Source organism: Electrona antarctica (assembly GCF_951216825.1).
Source record: "Electrona antarctica genome assembly, chromosome: 7".
Classification (NCBI taxonomy): domain Eukaryota; kingdom Metazoa; phylum Chordata; class Actinopteri; order Myctophiformes; family Myctophidae; genus Electrona; species Electrona antarctica.
In genome coordinates, this window is record NC_136812.1 from 31987856 (window position 1) to 32009273 (window position 21418).

Genomic DNA, 21418 nt, shown 5'->3' on the forward strand with positions numbered 1-21418 from the left:
AGAAAGAAAGAAAGAAGATTTGAGTCTCTATAGTATAGTGGCATATGGAATATTATTAATATATATCACTTGAGCATTTGTGTACAATGGACAATGTACAAATTATGTCTGAGGACTGTAGCTTGCACGGATCATGGCAAAAATGTACCCTATGCTTTCACCGTTCAGGTTCATGACGTAAAGTCTGATCCTGTCGGCGCAGCTTGATTACGAAACCGTTCCAAAGGTAAACATGGAGGAGAGAGAAGCGTTGGAAAGACAAATTGAACTTCTTCAAAGTAAGTTGTAGGTTTTAAAGCACCAATGAATGTGTACGAGTAGCAAATAGTATGGAGACTAATGCAGACAATTACGTTCACTTAAAAATGGATGCTGTCATTTTGATTTCATTTGAAAAATGAAAAAAAAAACATGTAAGCTAACAGTTAGCAGTAGAAACGTTTTGACGTGTCCGTTATTCGCCTCTACGATTATGTGCTTCTTTCTTGTGACTAGCTAGCTACATAATGACTATATTACTTTTTATAATAATTTGACTGTAAGAATATATGGTGTGGTCTGTATACAATTAAGCCACTGTACAATTTAATCACAATTCCTTCTGCCAACTCTTACTGTAGATCTCATCAACAACCACAGGAATGTCCATGGCGATGCCCCATCTAGTAGCACACACCAGTGGTATGCAGAAAGACCTGTCTTGGCCAGTGGCAGGGGTCAGAGCACATCCTTTATCCATCCACACAGCTCCAGGGAAAGCTCATATGGCCTCCAACCCCGTGGACACTGGAGGAAGACATATTCTCTCAGTAACAAGACCCCGCAGTCTTCTATAGGACAGCCCTCTGCATCCGCTACACCACCTGTCCCTTTAGCTGGTACCCTGAAGGAAGCAGGCACATCTCACATGAGTACACTGCCCAGCCACAGCAGCAAGGCCCCTGGCAGAGGGGAGTCTGATGCAGCCAAAATAGCTGTTTTATCATCAGGGATTCCTCCTGGAAATAGAGAGGGGCAGAAGAACACCAGCACAGGGAGTGGAGTAATTGCATCAAGGAGTTTATCTAGAGGAATTTGTACAAAGGTGTGTAAAGTGATAGCTGCACCAGGGACCAATGCTATAACATTTAGAGATCATGCAGGTTCAGGCTTGAAAGGTGCCCAGCAGAAAGACCACCAGAGACAGACTGCAGATCCCCAGCAGAGGGCTGCAGATGGGAAGGACAGAGGCTCAGTAGATGTCACCTCCTCAGTCAAGACCAATACCTCTGGCCAGACACAATTGAGTGGCACCAAGGTGGAGATCAAACCACGTCTGCTGAGGAAGCCCACAGAGGTTAAACCAACCGTTACCATGACAGCCCCCGATACTCTCCCAGTTGCTACATCCACACCAGCTCTATCTGCTCTGCCCGGAGCACCACAACAACAACTCTCCCTTAGTCCCAGGTCTAAGCCCATCACAGCCCTGCTTGCCGCATCTCCTCAGAAACGATCCATGTTCACCTGGGTGAGGAGCCGGCCGGGCACTGGAGGAGAGGTGTCCCTACAGGCTAGAGCCCCACTTCAGTCCCCTGAAAGAGGATTGACCCAGGCTCCGACCTCCATCTCAAATGCTTCAACGGCCAGTGGACGTTTGCCCCTAACCACTGTAGGCAAAAGAGGCCCCAGCAAGAAGCTGCCTCGAAAGCTGAGTCAAGCCGCCGGATCCCCCAAGACCTCCAAGTACACCTGGATTTCATCCTCCTCAACTGTCGGAAGCCAAGCCAAGCTGTCTCGCAAAACGTTGTCCCCGAGATCTGTAGCTCTTCCACAGAGGGCTTTGGAGAAGGGAGTGAGCGGATCCAAGCTCAGAAACCCTAGCCCAGCTCTTACTCCTAAGGCCAGGAAGGGCATGGGGCCCTCCTCTGCCAGTGGCTCTCCCATCAGCCGTTACCGTTGGAAGGCAGGCGGCCAGCGTACCGCTGGGACAGTGGCCGGAGGCGCGACAGCCCGTCGGGGGTCCACCTTCCACTGGATCTCAGAGAAAAGCTATAAAGCATCTCTCCCTCAACGTGCTGCTCTCCAGTCCACCTCTCCCCCGTCCCCTATTGGATTCAAGCTCCGCAGCCGGATGAAAATCATCAGGAGATTTCCTAGCAGGTGAGGTGGACCAACAAGAACACCCCAATCTGCTATTTATCTGTCTATGCTTCAATGAAGAATACATTCCCTGTCCTCTGTGTTCTGTTAAGACACCTCAGTCCAGACTAAGCAATACTGCCTTTTGTCAGTAGGTGGTAGCAAAGTATGACTTTTGTTTGACTGTAGCATTAAATATAACAGAAATGTACATTTAGTGCTGTAATAATGGTGAGCATGCCACTTGTTCTGTACCATGAATGCTGTGCAAACGCAGCAGCAAGATTCGCGAGCTGCTGTGATAGGAGAGGGATATCAAATGGAACACAACCACCCTAAAGACTAATCATTGTGTGTATCAGAGATTAAAATAGGGTGCATTTTGCATCCCAAAACGCAGTTTATAGTTAAGGGACGCAATAAAACAACGACCTCTGCACCCACGGGATGCACTACTGTACTGTTTTCTATTCTAGTTTATTTTGCTAGCTTTAGTTATAACAATCATTTCTTCTGTTTTCTACATGAATATAACCACATTATAACCATATAAAATGAAATTGGAGTTAAATGCTGCAATTTGTAAAAATGACAAATATGACTCCTAACGTCGTTGAAGTGGGACTCATAAAATGTCCCTGGGACTCATCTAAAAGACCATCCCTGCATCCCGGGACTCATTACATTGTAAACCTATTTACATCACTGTGTATTCCTGCACTATTTACATCGAGTGATCTTGGTACATATAAATTGATTTATTGGATATTCTGACTTTGTACATACATTTTGTTTTGATTGTATTGTTCCACTTTTTGCTTTGGCAAATTAAGCCCATTGAATTGAATGGCGCTGTTAAATGACCAAATGTATGCAAAGCTTGTTGCTATTCTCTTTCACATGTGTGTTCCTGTGGTCCACAGTGGATCTCTGGTGGAGAGGAAAACCACAGTGGGGTCACCAGTGATGATGGTGAGTGGGAGGCACAGCTTCCAGGGACGGGTACAACCCTCATCTAAGAGCCCCACAGGTGGAAGGTCGAGCCCCTCCAAGGAACTTGTGTCTTTTGGGAGGCATAAACTGCGTCGGCTCTCCCCTGGCTCCTGCAGGACAGGTAAGTGATTGTAGACGGGACCCACAGCTCTTTTTTTCCTTCTTTTTCCCACCTTTTTTGTCAGGTGAAACCTGACTAATGATCGCTCATGAAATGTAGACGACATTGTCATCACGTAGTGACTAGGTGATGACGATGTCATCTACATTTCATCAGGCTAGGCCGTCAGTATGACTAGGTCCTAGTCATACTGACGACCTAGCCTGATTGGCTACCACACACGCTGCCTGAGCCAATGGGAGTGTAGTATGATTGCCTGCCTCCTAAGCTATGCCACACGCACCGCGAAAGGGCAGATTTCCGCACCATAGCGAGCGAGCTTTACCACCACAGCCTCGAAGTGACAACAGCTGCACAACAAAACAAGTCATTGAACCACGCACAGAATGTCGGAAACGAATGCAAACAACGGCCGTGAGGCGCAAGGTTGTGACACACAAACATACACGTTACTAAAATAATAATCATACTAATATGGCGGGGAGAACACAACAGAGACAAGAACACAACGGAGACAGTGCTTCTTTCACCTGACAAATATCACTATGTGATCATTTCTTGTTTATACCTACTTGAAGTTGACACATCATTCACTCTTCAAAAAACTCTGTGATAGCACCTCAGTGTGAACTTAAGCACTACACACACACACAGACCCACACTGAGGTGTGGGTTGATTGATGTTCACTGATGTTCAGACTGATCATTGATTTGCTCTTTGTGTTCATGGAGGATATTCAGCAGAGCTTTTTAGTTTTCACCCTCTGCTATGAATAAATGCTCTATAATAAGCTCTTAACCCGGCGTGCATGGAAAATTACATTACAAGGTTAGACTAAGAAATAAGAATTGTATCTAATCTAATCCTGGTAAAGAGTTGAGATATCAGTCTGTGTTCTTCTTAAGGGCCCCTTTAGGTCATTGGTTAGACATGGGTTAAGGTTAAGTTTAGGTGTGCTGCCCCGTGGGAGGTTAGGGTGAGGGTTTGAGATAGGTTGTAGTTGTAGGACTAATGACTGGTCTAACCAATGACTAGTCTAAACCAAGCACTGCACCCCCCCTTTATTCAGCAGACAGGCCCACGATTCTTATGGCTATGCATCGCTATCACTCTCCAGCAGAGGGCATCATCACACACTTTCGTACTGCCTATGGTCTTTTGTGTTGGGTGAATGTTGGTGAGGCGTGTGTGGGCCGTGGGGGGGTGGGTGGGGGATTAATTGATTGCCCAATTCAACTGTGATGGTGAACAAGTGCCGATAGTGGGTAATTTGCAGAGGTGGAGGCGGGGAGCGGCCACTATCAAGCCACGGCACTGCCCCCCCACCCCCACCCCAGTAGATAAAAAAGGAGCTAATGCATAATTATCCTTTTGCAAATTGGATTGTTTTTAACGAACTGTAGAATATAGGCTCAACCTGATGGAAAGCAATCAGTGTTTTTACAACCTCCCTGGGCTCTTCATCCCTTTTTCTCTTTCTCTCTCTCGCTCTCTCTCTCTCTCTCTCTCCCTCTCTCACACACTCTCGCTCCCTCTCTCTTACTCTTTCTCTCCCTCCTCTCATCTCAACCCCCCCCCCCCCCCCGTAACCCTATGGTCATTCTGCCTGTACCCGCCGTCCCCTTGCGTCCCATCTCAATGTAATCTCGACAACCCACCCCCAACTCCAGTCAATGGAGTCAGAAGGCATTAGAAAAGCCATCACTATTAACATTAGGCTTTATTCATGCCCGTGGCGGGTGTGTATCAGCCCCGCCCCTCCGCTGCTCACTTCTTCCTCCCTTCTCTTGTGTATCCCTTCAATGCCCCCCCTTTCCCTCAACATTTCCCCCTGTTTATTTAAGTATTTCTTTGCACACAAACTGGACCCGCAATGGCCCGCCAGAAGGCTGCAAAGGTTTTCTCTGGTAAAGTTGCAGAGCATGGAGGGGAAAGGCAGGGGCCCGCGAGTACAAAGGGATGAAGGCAGAGGAAGACGGAGCGAGCGGAGTAGCCTGTATAGCCATCTGCACCGCAGATAAGAGACGCTAATAAAGAGCAAATTGAATTACTAATGATGGGGAGCAGAGTCTTACAGATGGGCCCGTTAAAATCCAACCTTATGACCACACACTCGCACATAGAACTCCCGACCGCTCACACATACGTGAAAATACACAACACACACACACACACACGCACAAGCACACACACACACAAACAATGTCTCTTAATTTCCTCCTGGATGGCTAGTGTTCTGCCTCCTCTCAGGGCGTTTATTTAGGTGCTCGGTTATCTGCGGTTTAATTTAAAGAGGGCATAAACCTAAGTGAGCAGTTAGGGCTGTAATGAATCGAGAAGAGCCGAGCTGTGTGTGTGTGTGTGTGTGTGTGCGTGCGCACACATGGGTTCATGCATCTAAGTGTGTGTGTCATCGAATGCATGTGCCTACGTGTGTCCACAAAATGTGTGTGCCTGCGTGCACACGTTTGTGCCCAGAGACAGCCGTGAAGCGCAGATAACCTAATAAAGCAGATAAACGTCAAGAACGGACAGAACACAGAGTGGAAGAGTGCTGAGCCATGCGCCTTCGGCCCCCATGTGACAAGCTTTTGGAGTGGTGAAGGTCTCTATCTCACTCACTTTCGTTTCTCTCTTTCTCGCTCGCCATCCCTCATCCAGCCTGCACCCCCCCAAATTCTTCCTCTGTGACTCTTTTTATTCTCATGCCTTTGGCTCTAGCAGACTTCTCTGTTCTGTTAAGTCCTCTCGACTATTGTATGAATGCAATCTATAATCCTTTACACTGTAAAATCCTGAGTGTTAATTTAACTCTTCAGCTGAAATAACACAGAATTTAGGCTTAAACATCATCTTCTCTTTCTGGGTCTGAATATTATCCTATCCTACTGTCCTCAGTCCATTTTTCTCCTCAGTTGGCTGACCATCCATCTGAAATTACACATGGGCATTGACCGTTAGCATACGGTATGCAAGGACTGATAAAGCATATTTTTCACGTATGCCCAATTTAAGCTGGTTCTAGTCTCAGTCAGAGTCCCAAATTCTGCATGTAGTTGGTGCATGCCATGTATAGTATGACTACTAGGGATTATTAATAATAATACAGTGAGAATTACAATCTAGAACATAATCTAATATGGTGGACTTCACAATCAACATGTGCTGCAGAAATAAAAGAATCAGCTATGTTTATGATTGACTCTTAACCCATTTTGGGCGGGAACCCCTTTTGGTGTTTTAAACATTATGTTATAATTTAGCTATTGAAAAATAGCAGATCTACAAGCTCGTAGCGCACCACTCAGTGGCGCGCTATGAGATTGTAGATCTACTATTTTTGTAAAATCTGGAGGATTTAGAAGAGTTTTTTTTTAATTTTGAGGTCAGGCCTAAATGGGTTAACCCATTAAAACATCTGTGTCATTTCAGATCTTAGCGTTGGCTATTCAAAAATAGCAGATGTACAAGCTGCTATTTTTGGACATTTTAGAAAAATCTTTAAACTGATCATTTTGAATTACGACTACGTTTGAGGACTACTGATTTAGAAGTCATTTTTCAGAATCGACCTGAGGTCTTAAAGGATTGAGGAGATAAAACCTTCTGTCTACTGGTCGGAACTTGCATCCCGTGGTCCATTCTAGAGGTGTGTGTCGACGGGTCGGAGGGCAAGAAAGATCAAAGGTTAGCGGGTCAAGACGAGAGTTGATGCAGCCAAACGTTGGTGTTTGGAGGTATCTGTGTCTGCTGCATGATGCGTGTGTTCGTGTGTTATTTTATTGCTCATACGGTGAACGCACTGAGGAGAGTTAGCAACATGAATTAGTATCTGATGGCCCACTCCACACACACACACACACACACATACACACACACACACACACACACACGCACACACACACTCCGTTCCTCTTATCGCCCCGGAATCGGTGGCTGGAGGTAAATGTGTACACTGGCTAATGTTTTACTGCCGTTTCTGTTGTCAGTTGGTTCCCGGCCCTGTTTGCATAAATCATGGCGGGTGAGCCGATCTCTTTCGCTGTCAGGCTGACACACACACACACACACACACACACACACACACACACACACACACACACACACACACACACACACACACACACACACACACACACACACACACACACACACACAGGGGAGGGTCAGAGCATTGACCTGTTTGTGCGCCCAAATAGGAGTAGTCCACTCCACATAGTAGCCCCAGCAGTAGCAGCTCCCATCTGACCCCAAGGCCCCCACTCTTCAGCGTCAACTTACCGTAACCCCCCCACACCCCACCACCTCCATACCAAACCTTCACCCTCCGGAGCCTGGTCCCCCTGCATTAAAAAAAATAACTTTACCCCCCCTGCACTGCCCCTTACACCCTACCCCACCTCTCTCAGGGGTCCTGTTACCGCGTCGACGATGAGCCCCGTTTATTTCGTTCATAAATCATGTGAAAGTCTGTCAGACCCAACTCTCACTGACATTTTCCACTTTCTCCACACACACGCACACACACACACACACACACATACAGACGCATTGGGACACAAGTATCCCATTAATCTTCTTAGTTTCCAAATTGAGTACCCTGCTGTATATTTGATTGATTCTTATTAGTTCATAACTTCATAAATAGCCCTGGTACTACAGACTACAGAGTAGATGTGCAACCACATGTGCACATTTACTTAAAACTAGCATCAGGGATTCTTGGCCCCTGTTTTTTGCAGAGCCCCATGCTTGTCAAAATGCATGTGTCACTCTATCCCAGCCGAGTAAATCTTAATTCGAACTCGCTGAAAGCTCAACATTTCCAATGAAATCCAATATTGTATTCCGATATTGTTTACGGGTACGAGTGACATCTGTGGTCCGATGCGGTTACATACAGTACCGTCACCATATCTAAGCCTTGACAGTGGTTAAGTTACTCTTGTCCTAACTGATTATCAAACCCTAAAATAAACCCTTAAATCATGCACGCAGCATAAAGCCCCAAATGGCCTTTTTCGGCAGACGCTTTCGGCCTGGTGTTATATTTTTGAGTGGTGCAACCACTCCTATAGACAGCTATGTGTGTCCCTTGGTCCCTGGCTGGGTCTGTCTGTCTGTGCGCACGAAATGGCGTTTGGTTGGTTTTCACAACCAAGTGTCACTGTTGCGCAGCCTAACACACACACACACACACACACACACACACACACACACACACACACACACACACACACACACACACATATATATTAACTGTATATACAGTATGATGATTTGGGGTGGTACAGTGACAGTACAGTAGGCTACAGTACAGTTAAGTAGAGGGACCCCCAGGGGAACCCCAAATGGTAATTCTGTAATTTCTCAACCATTTTGGACACTGGGCAGCTCGCCGGAACCGCGCCAGCCCCCTGGGCGCGTTCCTGGGGGTCTGGATGTTCCGGGTACCCCCACACGGTAACTGTCATTTCTCGACCGTTTCGGACACGGGGCAGCTCGCCGGAACCGCGCCAGCCCCCTGGGCGCGTTCCTGGGGGTCTGGATGTTCCGGGTACCCCCACACGGTAACTGTCATTTCTCGACTGTTTCGGACACGTGGCGGCTCACCGGAACTGGGCCGGTACCCTGGTCGCGTTCCTGTGGGTCTGGAACTACCAGGGACCCCCTGGGGACCCCTACACGGAGTTGCACCACTCACTTCACACGGGCGTGATTTTGTTTATTTGTAGCACTCACTGGTTCGCACTTGCTCTAGTTTCTTCCACTTTTTCTTGACACCACGACCCCGCTGCGTGCGCTCTCTCTCTCTCTCTCTCTCTCTCTCTCTCTCTCTCTCTCTCTCTCTCTCTCTCTCTCTCTCTCTCTCTCACACACACACACATTCTGCTACTTGTACAGATCTGTGCATTGCTTGTTTGGGACTATGCAGTTGGTGCTGGTGTGTGTGTGTGTGTGTGTGTGTGTGTGTGTGCGTGCGTGCGTGCGTGTGTGTGCTAATCTTTCAGCATGCCATTGTCGGTCCCAAATGATTTTAATAGTTTTCATCATGTGTGTGTGACGTGTATGTGAGAGGGGTGGGTGAATATTTGTGTATGTGTGTGGGGTGGTGGTATTTACTGTGTGTGTGTGTGTGTGTGTGTGCCTACCATCAGCTGTTTTTCTAAGTACCGATCTCGAAATGCCATTCCATAGTGCTCCCATAATTTTATCAGTTGGACAGTCTCTCCCCCTCCCCCTCGCTCTCTCTCTCGCACACGCACACGCACACACAGTCACATAGTCTGGACCCAAACTCAGCACTCACACACACTGACATTCTGCTCATTCCTCTGCACTTTCTCAGGCCCTCTGTGTCAAACAGGTGGACCACTGTCTTCTCTTCCTATCTGTCTGTCTTTTCACTCTCTCTTGTAAACATCTCATACAACCCAATTTACACACACACACACACACACACACACACACACACACACACACACACACACACACACACACACACACACACACACACACACACACACACACTTGTATTATTTTATTTGGATCTGCACAAAAAGCGCAATACATAATAGATCCAACCACTGATCAGAAGAAGGTTACAACATGATCAAACCAGATATAACTGCTGCTTATTAACACCAAAAAAATACCACATTGCTATATACTACTATATACAAACATTTGACAGTTACTTTTTTCCCTCCCCCTTAGCCACTCAAGGATAAATGAAACATTGTCCTCTCCAGATAGACGGACGATAATAGCCGAGACCGGACGGTATTTAGCCAACATTATAGCATTTGTCTTTTGCAATCCTCTTAATTGCACAAGTCCTCCCAAATTCACAAGTTTGTGAATGTGGCCCATACTCCCAAATACAAGGACAATATAGTATAAATTCTGCTAATCTCATTAGTACACGCACGCACACACATTTATACATTAATATTGACGTGTAAGCTGGGCAACTGTGAGTGATTAGTGTGTATATGTATAATGAGAGAAAATGAGTGCAAATTCTGTATGCTCTATCCATGTGAAAATGCATACACATTTCCCCCTCTATATTTAAACGGTTTGATGTTTTGCGAGCAACACTTAACTTCACTGTGAGGACAAGCTCTTACTGTATATTACTAGAATTTCGCGGGCCTTCGGCCCGCTCATCCCAGAGTTGCGTTGCCCCGCGTTGCGATACAGAAGTCCACAGATACAGAAGTCCACAGTGACACGCGTTGTATGCAGCTGTTTTGTGTTGCAGCGCGTGCGCGCGCGCGCGTGTAGTGTTGTTGTGCTTATCCATAACAATAAATGGATCAAATATGCTCTATATTAGTTATGTATAGATTTAAAGCAGTGGCTGTCAAAGGTGTGATCCAGGGACCCTCATGGTTCCTTGAGGGGGTTCCAAATGGACCCATTATAGGTCTGTAACTCTGAGAGTGTACAAATGGAACCAAGTGGACCCTACAGGTCTGTAACTCTGAGAGTGTACAAATGGAACCAAATGGACTCTGTTATAACGTTTAACTGTGATACTGTACAAATGGAATCAAATGGGACTCTTATGGGTCCATTTGGTTTTACTCTCAGAGTTATGGGGGTCCTTGAAATTTAAAAGGGTTGAGAAGCTGTATGCAATGGCTTATGTCTTGTAAAAAGAGAGACCAGCCTATTCTCCAAAGCATGATATCTTATGCTTTGCTAGGTTGTACAAATTAATATTGGGTCAATATAATTTGCAGGACTCACGTGTGTGCTCTCTGTCTCTCTCGCTCTCTTCTCTCTCCTCCGTCTCTGGGGTGTGTGGGGGGGGGGGGGGGGGGGGATTAGTGGCGCTGCCTGCGACAGTGCTATACTTCTCCAGCAGCGGTGCAGAACCGAGAGAGTGACACATTCTTGTGGATGTAAACTGCGCAAGTTGTAGCTTTAAAGTTCGGATTGTGTAGTCGCACCGGTGGTACAAAGTGAATGTTACAACTCGCACGGTGATGTTGTAAGGCGCAAATGCGAGTACCTAGTCGCACTGTCGAGCCCTGTGTAGTGTAGTGGCATTTTCGCTGCATCGCGAGGCGATCCAAATTCCCCCCCGCGCACGCACGCACGCACACACACACACACACACACACTGGACGTAGCTGTGTGTTGTTGCAGCGCGCGCGTGTGCGTGTAGTGTTGTTGTTGTTGTTCGTGTCGATATTTGCGCGTCGGTTTGTCCCGCTTGTACCACGGCAGGTTTGCACAGTGCGCTCAGTGCGATATTTCCGAACGTGGGCGTTGTGTGTGTGTGTGTGGGTGGGTGTGTGTGTGTGTGGCTGGCTGTGTTTTGTTGCGTGGGGATCGCCATGTGAGGGGGCTAGCCAATAAGGGCCCTGTGTTGCATGTGGAGAATTGTGTAGGTGAGTGTGTGTGGTGTAGCCGAACGGGGTGGTGAGGACATGAGGGGGATGTAGCACAGCAATCGGTGACCCCTACATTAAGCTGTGTTGCTCCCAAGATGCAGTGCAAATGCGTGTTGTAGCAACCGTAGCCAATGGGAAAACAGGATGCAGTGTTGCCAGGTCCGCGAATTGTAAGCGAGTTGTAAGTAGCGTGTTGAATGGCATTTTTTCTGGGCTTGTTTTCATAGACCTGGCAACAAATTAGGCGGGGGTGTCGGTGCTTGTGGCGTGTTTGTGTTTATTATTGATATTGATGTTGTTTGTGAGTGTGGACGGGAGGCGGCTGTAGTGGCAGTGCAATGACAGTTTTTACGCGGGTGTTGTTGACTGTGGGCGTGCGGCGCGACATGAGGAGATAGCCGTGGATCGACGCGGAGGGTAAGACTGTGTCGTGTTAGTGTGTTGTTGCAGTGTGTGTTGCAGCGTGTCAGTGACGTAGTAGCTGGTGCCTTTTGTTCCTGTGCGTGCTTTTGGGGACATGTTTTCAATTGTATATAAGGATAGTTCACTCCGCCTGCGAGTCACGCTAACATTTGGCATTTTGATAAATGTCCCGGGGGCCAAAATAACACGCATGCCAGCTTTACAGCCCCTTTACCTATCTCACTACTGGTGACCCGCGTAACCGCGTCCCCACCACCATCTGCTCCCCAGGACAACCACCCTCTCCAGCTACTCATCAAACTGTCAACTGGCTGTAATTAAATCACCGATCGACAACACTTATGTTAGGGGCAACATATAGACCACCCAGGACCCTGGACGAGGTGGAGACGGAAAGCACAGAATTAACATATACCTTTGCTGGAGTGCTGCTTTGGTGGTGTGATGAGATGGATTTGGAATGAGTTTTTTCAGTTTTTTCACAAGTTTCCATGGAATCTTGTGAATTGGAATTTAGGCCCTTACTCCCCTTAATTTATTTGACCATATACGGTACCAACTCTTTGCTGAAAATAGCTGTCCACAAAGCAACGTGTTGCTCGACATTATGAGCTTGTCAATCTCAGAACCCATCAGTAAATATAAGTAATACAAAAAAATCCTGGGAGCAACACCCGTGTCCGTGTGTAGACCGAATGTCAGCCCGTTCACTCTCCTTCAGCCCCCCTCTTCCGGTGGTGCGTCTTTGTTTAAACTCTGAGCTCTGAATCGGTCTTAAGAGATTATGCCCCGGAATAGGGAGGGGACACTAGTGTTCCTGTGGTTAAAAATTAAAATATATATATATTTTTAAATACATGATTATGAAAGATGAATGTGTGGTCCAGCTGTCTGGTTGTCTTCTCATTGTATCAGATGATTGGTGCACCGTTGAGGTGAGCTGGTGTGTGCAGCGCGTCCTCGCAGGGGGTCGGAGTATGTTTTTCCAATCCGCGAGGGGACTCGAGGAGCATGTGTTGAAACGTGTAATCAATACGATTGGGTCCCGAAACTTTACCCTTAATTTACAGTGTCTCCTTCCCAGTTAAGGAGGTAAATGTTTTCTTGGTATCCGGAGGAGCGGCCTGTGTGCCAGGTCAACTCTGAATAAATCAGAAACCTAACATGACGCAGGCAGAGCCTTACTAATTATTTGAGAACACATGTCGGGCAGGGCACGGGTGCCATTTAGTGGTAAGTGGCTCCCTTCATGGTGGGGGGTGGTGAAGGGGTGTCGCCATCTTTAGCTGTAGGAGCACAGCCACACTCTTATCAGTCCCAATGCCTATGACTGAATACGGCTTACAACCTTATTTAACGATTTCTGAGCCGGCCAGTGGCCAGGCAAGGATACGGTTGGTAGTAATTTACGGCTCAACTTTCTTTGGGGGTTTGACACACTCAAAAATGAAATAAGGGCTAAACCCTGCACTCTTGCACCCGATATGAACTCTGACCATTCCTGGGCTTCTTTTTACACTGTTAGGTATGGAGTGAGTAACAGTGGATGGGCTGTTTGGGGGTCCTGTTGCATTACGTAAAGCCTTGGTTCTGTCCGTGGTGAAAGGAGAAGGGGACAGTCGAGGGGTCTAGGAGTAGCCGTTTCATAAATCTTCACCTTGGTCAGTTGGATGGCAGGTTGGCACCGCTGCTGACCCCCCCCCCCCCCCCCCCCCCCCCCCCCCCCAGAGGACAGTAACCCAATCCACCGCCGCTCTTCTCTTCATATGTCCGCTGTCACACTGACGTGTTACCATTATAATCATGAGGGGTTGGCATTTGTGTGGGAAGAGGAGTACAGAGTCTATTCTCCCCCCTCAAACACACTCTCTCTCTCGCGCACGCAAGCATGCATGGATTGCACGCACACACCAGTCATCAGGACCAGGTCTGGGTTGACACTAGTATGTAGCTAGGAGATACAGTATAGGCCTAAATGTAGCGGTGGGCGATATGGTGGTAAATATCATCTCTACGATACATTATCTCCACGATATGCCCTTTTGGTTTAAATGGTCTGTTAGTCCTTTTTCTTTTAGTTAGCGAGACATGGCCAAAGCATTTCCGGGGGTCCCCAGCCAAAAACGTTGAGAACCCCTGCTTTAAGGGACACTTTTTATTAGTGGTAAGCCTCACCAAGGGGATAGCTATACCCGTACCATATAGGTTGCTTCATACAGTGACAACTCTGTTCAGGGAATTCAAATTAAGCAAAGCATTACTGCCTAGTCTCGTGAACTACAGACTTCAGCGAAAACCTCTACTCTCCAAGCTTTTCCACGGGGGACGTTCGACACCGCAAACGGTACAGACGGGGGACTTGTTGTTGTCGTCACCCCTTTCCATGCAGGTCACGGCCAGTCAACACACTGACCGTGACCACACACATCAAGGCTGGGATATATTTTCACCAGCCCACCCTCGACTCAGATTTGCATTCTCAGATTCTGCAGGTTGGCCCTTCACCCCGCCTCCGACACTGTGTCTCTGCCTTCCGAGTATCCAGAAGGAGTGAATGTATTATTGTCTTAATTGACGTATTGGCTGAGAATGTATTGGTAGGCTGCCGGAGTCAAACAGAGGCCAGGGCCCGTATTCACTTCATCTTTGTGAAGTTTGCACGGCCGCCTGTGACGTTGAACGGCCATTCCAGGCTAGTACTTATGTTTTATGAGTATTTGGGGGGCAGATCTCTTTATTTCAAACACTTCTCTCTCCCTCTCTGCCCCATCTAGCTCCAGCTGGCCTTCTCCCCAGACTCTCAAGGGGTAGACTCCAGGCTGTAGGGCCCCAGGTTGTAAGGCCCCAGGCTGAGGGGAAATCTGACCCCCTAAATCTCCCTGACATTTTTTTTCCCAGGCTTTCCAACTTTCCATTTCAGTCTTACCGGCTCGGGACACCCGAACCCCCCACCAAGTCTATTCTGGTCCTGGAGAGTTATTCAATGACCCCCACCCCATTGCCTACTATCCCCAAACCTCTCTCCTCCCCCCTGCCCCTGCCCACCTCGGTGACTCCTTGGTGCTCCTTCCTCCCTGCGGGGCGCAGTGCGTCCCATAGGGGCACTTACCATTCTGCAGCCTCCAGGGGCCCCGGCCTCCGCAGCTATTTGGCCATGCACTTCCAGCCATGAGTGGCATGCAAACCCCAGGGCTCAACACCAAACTCCCCCCCCCCCCCCCCCCCCCCCCCAAGCCCCTGACTCTCTCCCCATGACCGTACAGCCTACAGCCATCCTAACACCCTCGCCATCGGCCACGCCCACTTCCCTGCCATTGAGGCCCCTAAGCCTCGTCTTCACCATCCCTGTCACTGTCCCCTGAAGAATGAACAATGCTGCCAGTGGTGAGAGGAGAAATGACAGACAGGTGTACACCCTGTGATGGATCGGCCCCGTCACTCTCCCTGCATACCCATTTCATTTTCTCTGCGCTTTTCAGATGTTTTACTCCACCTTCCCTCAATCTCACTTAACTCCTCTCTGGCCCCCCACCAACACCCTGCACACACCCCAGACCCCACCTTCCCTCGCTCCCCGCATGTGTGTATTTAATAATGGATGATTGTGTTTGTGTTTGTCAGTCAGCGTGCTTCTTGTTAAAGGACTTTAAGATAACTGCTAATTCCAGCAGGGGCTGTATTGATTAACTGTGCCGGGCGGGGGATTGTTTTATAGCCACACCCCATCCACCCCTCCTTCTTCCCAGTCTCTCAGTCCTCTCCTCTCCTCTCTTCTCCCCTCATTGCATAGAGGGTCTCTCTCTGGCTGAATAATTAATGCTTAACCTATTTAATTAGTGAGATTTGCTCTGAACAGAGGCAGAGTAATTGACTCCTCAAACTGTGTGTGTGTGTGTGTGTGTGTGTGTGTGTGTGTGTGTGTGTGTGTGTGTGTGTGTGTGTGTGTGTGTGTGTGTGTGTGTGTGTGTGTGTGTGTGTGTGTGTGTGTGTGTGTGTGTGTGTGTGTGTGTGTGTGTGTGTGTGTGTGTGTGTGTGCGTGCGTGCGTGCGTGCGTGCGTGTGCGTCCGCGCGCACACATCTGTGTGTGTGTATCAGAGTGGGAACGGTTACATCTGTGCACAAGTGTGTTTATCCATGCCTCTGTGAGTGTGTTTAATGTCCATGTGTGTGTCATGCCGCTGGCGTGCAGTAAACATGGCCATTGTGACATTTTACGCTTTATTTGAAGCGGGTAAAGGGTGATGTGCAGTGCATCGCCGCAGCAAGGCTGCCAATGCAGTTGGCATCAGTGGTAAGTGTTGGCACTTGTTTGGTATGGTAATGTTGGCAATGAAAACTGTGGCCGTGCCAGCATGGGCTTGACAGGCTTGCACACTCGACAGCGAGACTGGGGTAGGAGAGTAGTTATTCCGTTGGGCTTATGTGGATTATAAGCAGCGTTTGTGACACTGATAGTAACCAGACACAAGTCGCAACGCAATGATTATCACTTAGTGGTCTAAGAGTGATAGCGGTTAAATATTGAGGGCTTAAATGGTCCTTTTTTGTTGTGTGTGGATGCCTTTACAGAGTCACAATACAAGAGGAAACAATTGTAATGTGTAATACAATTGTAATATGTGCAAATATATACAGTGACAAAGAACACACCAAGGAGAAGGGACCAAAATATACATGTAGGGCTACAAGAGGATTTTCTTTTTACTGTTAGGGTTAATTCTGTATATATTTTTTGTGGAGAATTCACTCGCGCTGGAAACGGACGCCGGCCCCCTATTGGTTCACTCGCACCAACCTACAGTACGTATGTGCCCGTTTTTTTTTTTAAACGCCTGGATCCGCAAGGCTACTGAACGCCTAACAGCGTTTGTCGGCTGTAATGATGGCTGTACTGTTGTGTTGTCCCATAATCACTCACAGTAAATGTCCATCTGTCAGTGTCAAGCAGCGAGACCACTAGTGTCTGTCTGTCAGGTCAACTTGGCACAGAGACCAGGCTATAACCAGCAGTTATCACTATTTGTGCATACCTGACTGGATCAGCATGTACAGACAGATTCAGGAACACATTACATGTACTGTACTTGCGCACACACACACACACACACACACACACACACACACACAGAGAGAGCGAACACTCACGTGCAAACAAATTGTATTGCTTGCATTCCTGCCCATGTGCTGCAGAGGGGGCTGTACACAAGTATACTGCTGGTTCAGCAACCTGACTGAAGTGAACATAGAACAGAGTGGAGATACAGTACAACCTCACTTTGACCCAAGTTCAGAGAAAGGGCGCTGCGACATGCTCATGCCCTCTATGGGTCAAACTGGCTTTGTGTGTGTGTGTGTTTTGTTAATTTTCTTGGCATTTTAGTGGGCGAGCTATTTCGTACAATGGTTCTCAGACTTTTGGAGCACCCCTCACCCCTCTGGCTTTCAGAAATGACGTCATGTGGGAGCCAAGTCTATGGACTTTTAATGTTTGTCTTATTCATACGCCCCAACAATTTGCTAAGTCTAGTCTATGGACAACAAGGCCCCCACTCGTGACCATCATGTGGCAGCCAAGTCTATGGACACATTCCCTCCCGTTACACTATAGGCGTGATGGTGAGGCCAGAGATCATGAGGCCAGTGCCAGTCAAATGCTCCAGATACCAAAGTAGAAGAAGAGCCCCTGGGCAACCAGGAAGTGTAGCCCCCCCACCAGCTGTAGTGTGGCTTCGCTCTCGTCTGGGGAGGACCCGCGAGGGAGTTGTTTTGATCAGCGCGATGTTGGATTATGGATTTATAAGCTCCCAAACATCGGATTCTGTCTCATTTTGAGCAGAAAAAGACTGATAAGCACGCACATGTCTGATTCGCATTTTGACTGTTCTACCAGTCTACCAAAATAAATTATTTAGTGTAGATTTTTGTCCTAACACAAACATTAGATGCCATTGACAATGAATGGAGAATTTACGTCATATGTAGACGAGCAAATCGGCTATTTTCCTCCTACACACAGATTCCATTCCCATTGACAATGAATGGAGAATATATGTCATAGTGTCTGAGCAAATCGGTATTTTTGTTAAATTTCCATTGACAATGAATGGAGAATTTACGTCATATGTGTCTGAGCAAATCGACATGTTACGCCATGATGATGTATGATGATAAGAGCGCCCCTCACTTCACACAGGTGTGATTTTTTTTAAATTATGGATTAATGCCAATTAATCAAATCTTCTAATCTCGTTTTGGCACAGTGGGGTACAATAGCTATTCACGAGATTATCTCGGTTCAGCACAGATTGTGTTAATGTTTCCTTTAAGCAGTGACGTCACGAGCGTGATTTTTATTTATTTCTTATTCCAAGGACCACCAGTTTGGTGGGCATTTAGGTCACGGACCCCCATAATAACTCTTACAAGTGTACAAATGGAACCAAATGGACCTGTCAATGACTGATGGGGTCAATGACTGATTGTCATCAATGTGATCCCATCAGCATGACCACGTCGGGGATCCACAGCGTTATTGGACTTCCTTGAGATGTCATAGTTACCAATGATGTTGCACCTTCCTCCAGTCACTCAATGTACAAAATAATGGAACCAAATGGGTCCATTTGGTTCTATTCTTTTGTACATTCTGCATGTTAAAAGAACACTTGAAGATTTGACTGTGTATGCAGCATTTATTTAACGCTGATGCCTTACAATGGCATAATGTTTACATTGTTGTCGCTGAGAGTGTTTGTGTAACAGTATTTCATCACATATTTGTTCCTTACAGCCGTTTTATTTTCACTGTTTTATAATATATCATTTCCTTATCCTTAACAACGCATGTGAGTATATCATTTGCTTCAGTTCCACAATGCATCATGCCACATTGTGAGCTTGAAAATGGGCTATTTTCGGCAAAGAGGGGGGAGGATAATCATATCGTACTAATACTATAATTCACTCAATGTCTGAATGAATGTCTGAATGAATGTAGCTTATCTTACATGTTGCTGCATCACGCTGGATCCACTGTTGCTTTCACATGTTGACTTCCACCACTTCCGACATCAACAGCCCACGTATGCGCATGCGTGCGTGCGTGCATGCGCGCGCACATTTTCTGTGTACTGTGCGTGTGCGTGCGTGTGTGTACGCGTGGCCAAGTGCATATTTTGAGTGGGGATGCAACCGTCTTCAGTTATATAAACAGCTATAAACACAACACGGGATACAACTGTCTTGAACGTACGTGGTCAGAGCGCTCTGTGTCTCTCCTTAGCTCTCTACCAACTCCCTCTCACACCCCCCCCCCAACACACACACACACACACACACACACATGGCGTGAAGTGGCTACAGCGCACGCTCCGGCGAAAACAGCTAATCTACAAGCTCACAACATCACAGGTTGCAAAAGCCATGAGTTCTCTCAACCCAGAGCTCAAAATTGAGACCATTTTGGATGCAAATGCACCTGCAATTGGATCTGTGCGACTTACCAAATTCATTTGGGAGTACCTGTGCGACTGTCCATACTTTCTGTGGTGCATGTCAAACTGAGGGTCCTTGATACTTCAAATGGGGGTCTGTGGGCTAATAAGTGTAAATGTTGCGGTCCTTGCCATGAAAACGTTTCCTTACCATGCATTTGTAAGAATACTTTCATGTTATACTGCTGTTTTCATTCATTAAAAAAACACACAAATATATTATACAAGTTAAAATATATCAGAACGGGTAAGGACTAGTAAATATGATTTTAGTGGTTAAATAGTTCAAGGATCAGTGTCACATCTCCCTAGAACATGTGGAAGTGCCAGTATAATACACAGAACACTTAAAAGGAAAGCTGAATATATACAAATTATGTCATGACTTTTGAAGATCCAAATTCAACTGATCCCAAAAATACAAATTGTATATTTATTTCAGAGTTAATATACATTCTTCACATGAAGTAGTTATATCCAGTGGTAGAGCGGTGCCGTGACAGCAGAGGTCCTTGGCATCACCACCAGCTAGCCCCTAACCCCCCCCCCCCCCCCCCCCCTCCCTCTCTTCGCTCCTCTTTAACTCTGAAGCTACAATGACAGGAGACAAACTAGCCATTTCCCCCAGAGCAACTCACCAGGGACAGCAGAAAATGAACTGCCCCAGATCAATACTATACATGTGCTCTCTCTCTCTCTCACGCACGCACGCACGCACGGACGCACGCACACACGCGCAGTTCGATCCCGCTATCCCGAGCTCCCCCAGAGTTAGTGTCAAAGTGTCTTTGAGCAAGACTCTGAACCCCTAATTGCTCCCGATGTGCAGGTTGGTGCCTTGCATGGTTTCCTCCACTGTGTGTGTGTGTGTGTGTGTGTGTGTGTGTGTGTGTGTGTGTGTGTGTGTGTGTGTGTGTGTGTGTGTGTGTGTGTGTGTGTGTGTGTGTGTGTGTGTGTGTGTGTGTGTGTGTGTGTGTGTGTGTGTGTGTGTGTGTGTGTGTGTGTGTGTGTGTGTGTGTGTGTGTGTGTGTGTGTGTGTGTTGCACAATCTATCTAAATCGCTTTGGATAAAAGCGCTGTATAAATAAATGCACCATTTACTACCCCATCCTCCATGTTCTCAGGAGGCGTCGCAAAGGAGTGCAGGTGGCACAAGTAAACCAAAAAACGTGAAAAATCATAATCAAGACACTTCAATTTGGGGTCTGAATTATTTACTTACTATTACCCAAATAAATTAAATATGACCCAAAGAGCCAAATGTATAGCGAACAAGTAGACGAAACAAAGGCTACATGTATGATGGAATGTGTGGTGAACTGTGTCTGATTATTTGACACGTGGTGTGCTAAGAGGACAATGATAACAGGACACGACAGCACCAGGAAGTCTTAGCACTACAGGAATGTATGTAGTATATGTTTTTTGTGTGTGAGTATACTATGTTACATGTTTATTTCACGCACGTGTATGCATAGCTTACATAGAGTATTTGTGCTTATAAATGTGCCTGTGAGTGCGTACATTTGTACATGTACCCATACACGCACGCACATATGTGTTATATATTGATATACTGATATTGTGTGGGCTTGCCTTAAAGAAGGCAATATTGATCATTTGCCGTTTACTGTCCCCAGCTCCCTCGTGAATTGCTCTGTGGGAAGTGGTTAATTTGTCTCCTGTCCAGGGGCCTTCTGTGTGTGTGTGAGTGTATATGAGTGTCATGCCTATACGGTTTGTGTTGTCAATTTGTCTCCTGCGTTGGGGGAGGGCGGGGGCTTGGCTGTTAAATACCTCTCTCCGTCTCTGCGGAGACATGCACCGGTGTCATTGATCCTCCTGTTCAATGACAGTA

At 47.0% G+C, this 21418-nt stretch overlaps 1 protein-coding gene across 1 annotated transcript in view; it reads left to right on the plus strand.

The window, feature by feature from the left end:
• The first annotated feature begins 195 nt into the window (after nucleotides 1-195).
• The window catches only part of zc3h3 (zinc finger CCCH-type containing 3), a 69447-nt gene continuing 48224 nt past the window's right edge, over nucleotides 196-21418 (plus strand). Inside the window, exons 1-3 of the mRNA XM_079505875.1 lie at nucleotides 196-278; nucleotides 621-2142; nucleotides 3045-3235. Of these exons, the coding sequence (XP_079362001.1) occupies nucleotides 233-278; nucleotides 621-2142; nucleotides 3045-3235 (1759 nt within the window). The 5' untranslated portion in view covers nucleotides 196-232. The remainder of the gene's footprint in view (nucleotides 279-620; nucleotides 2143-3044; nucleotides 3236-21418) is intronic.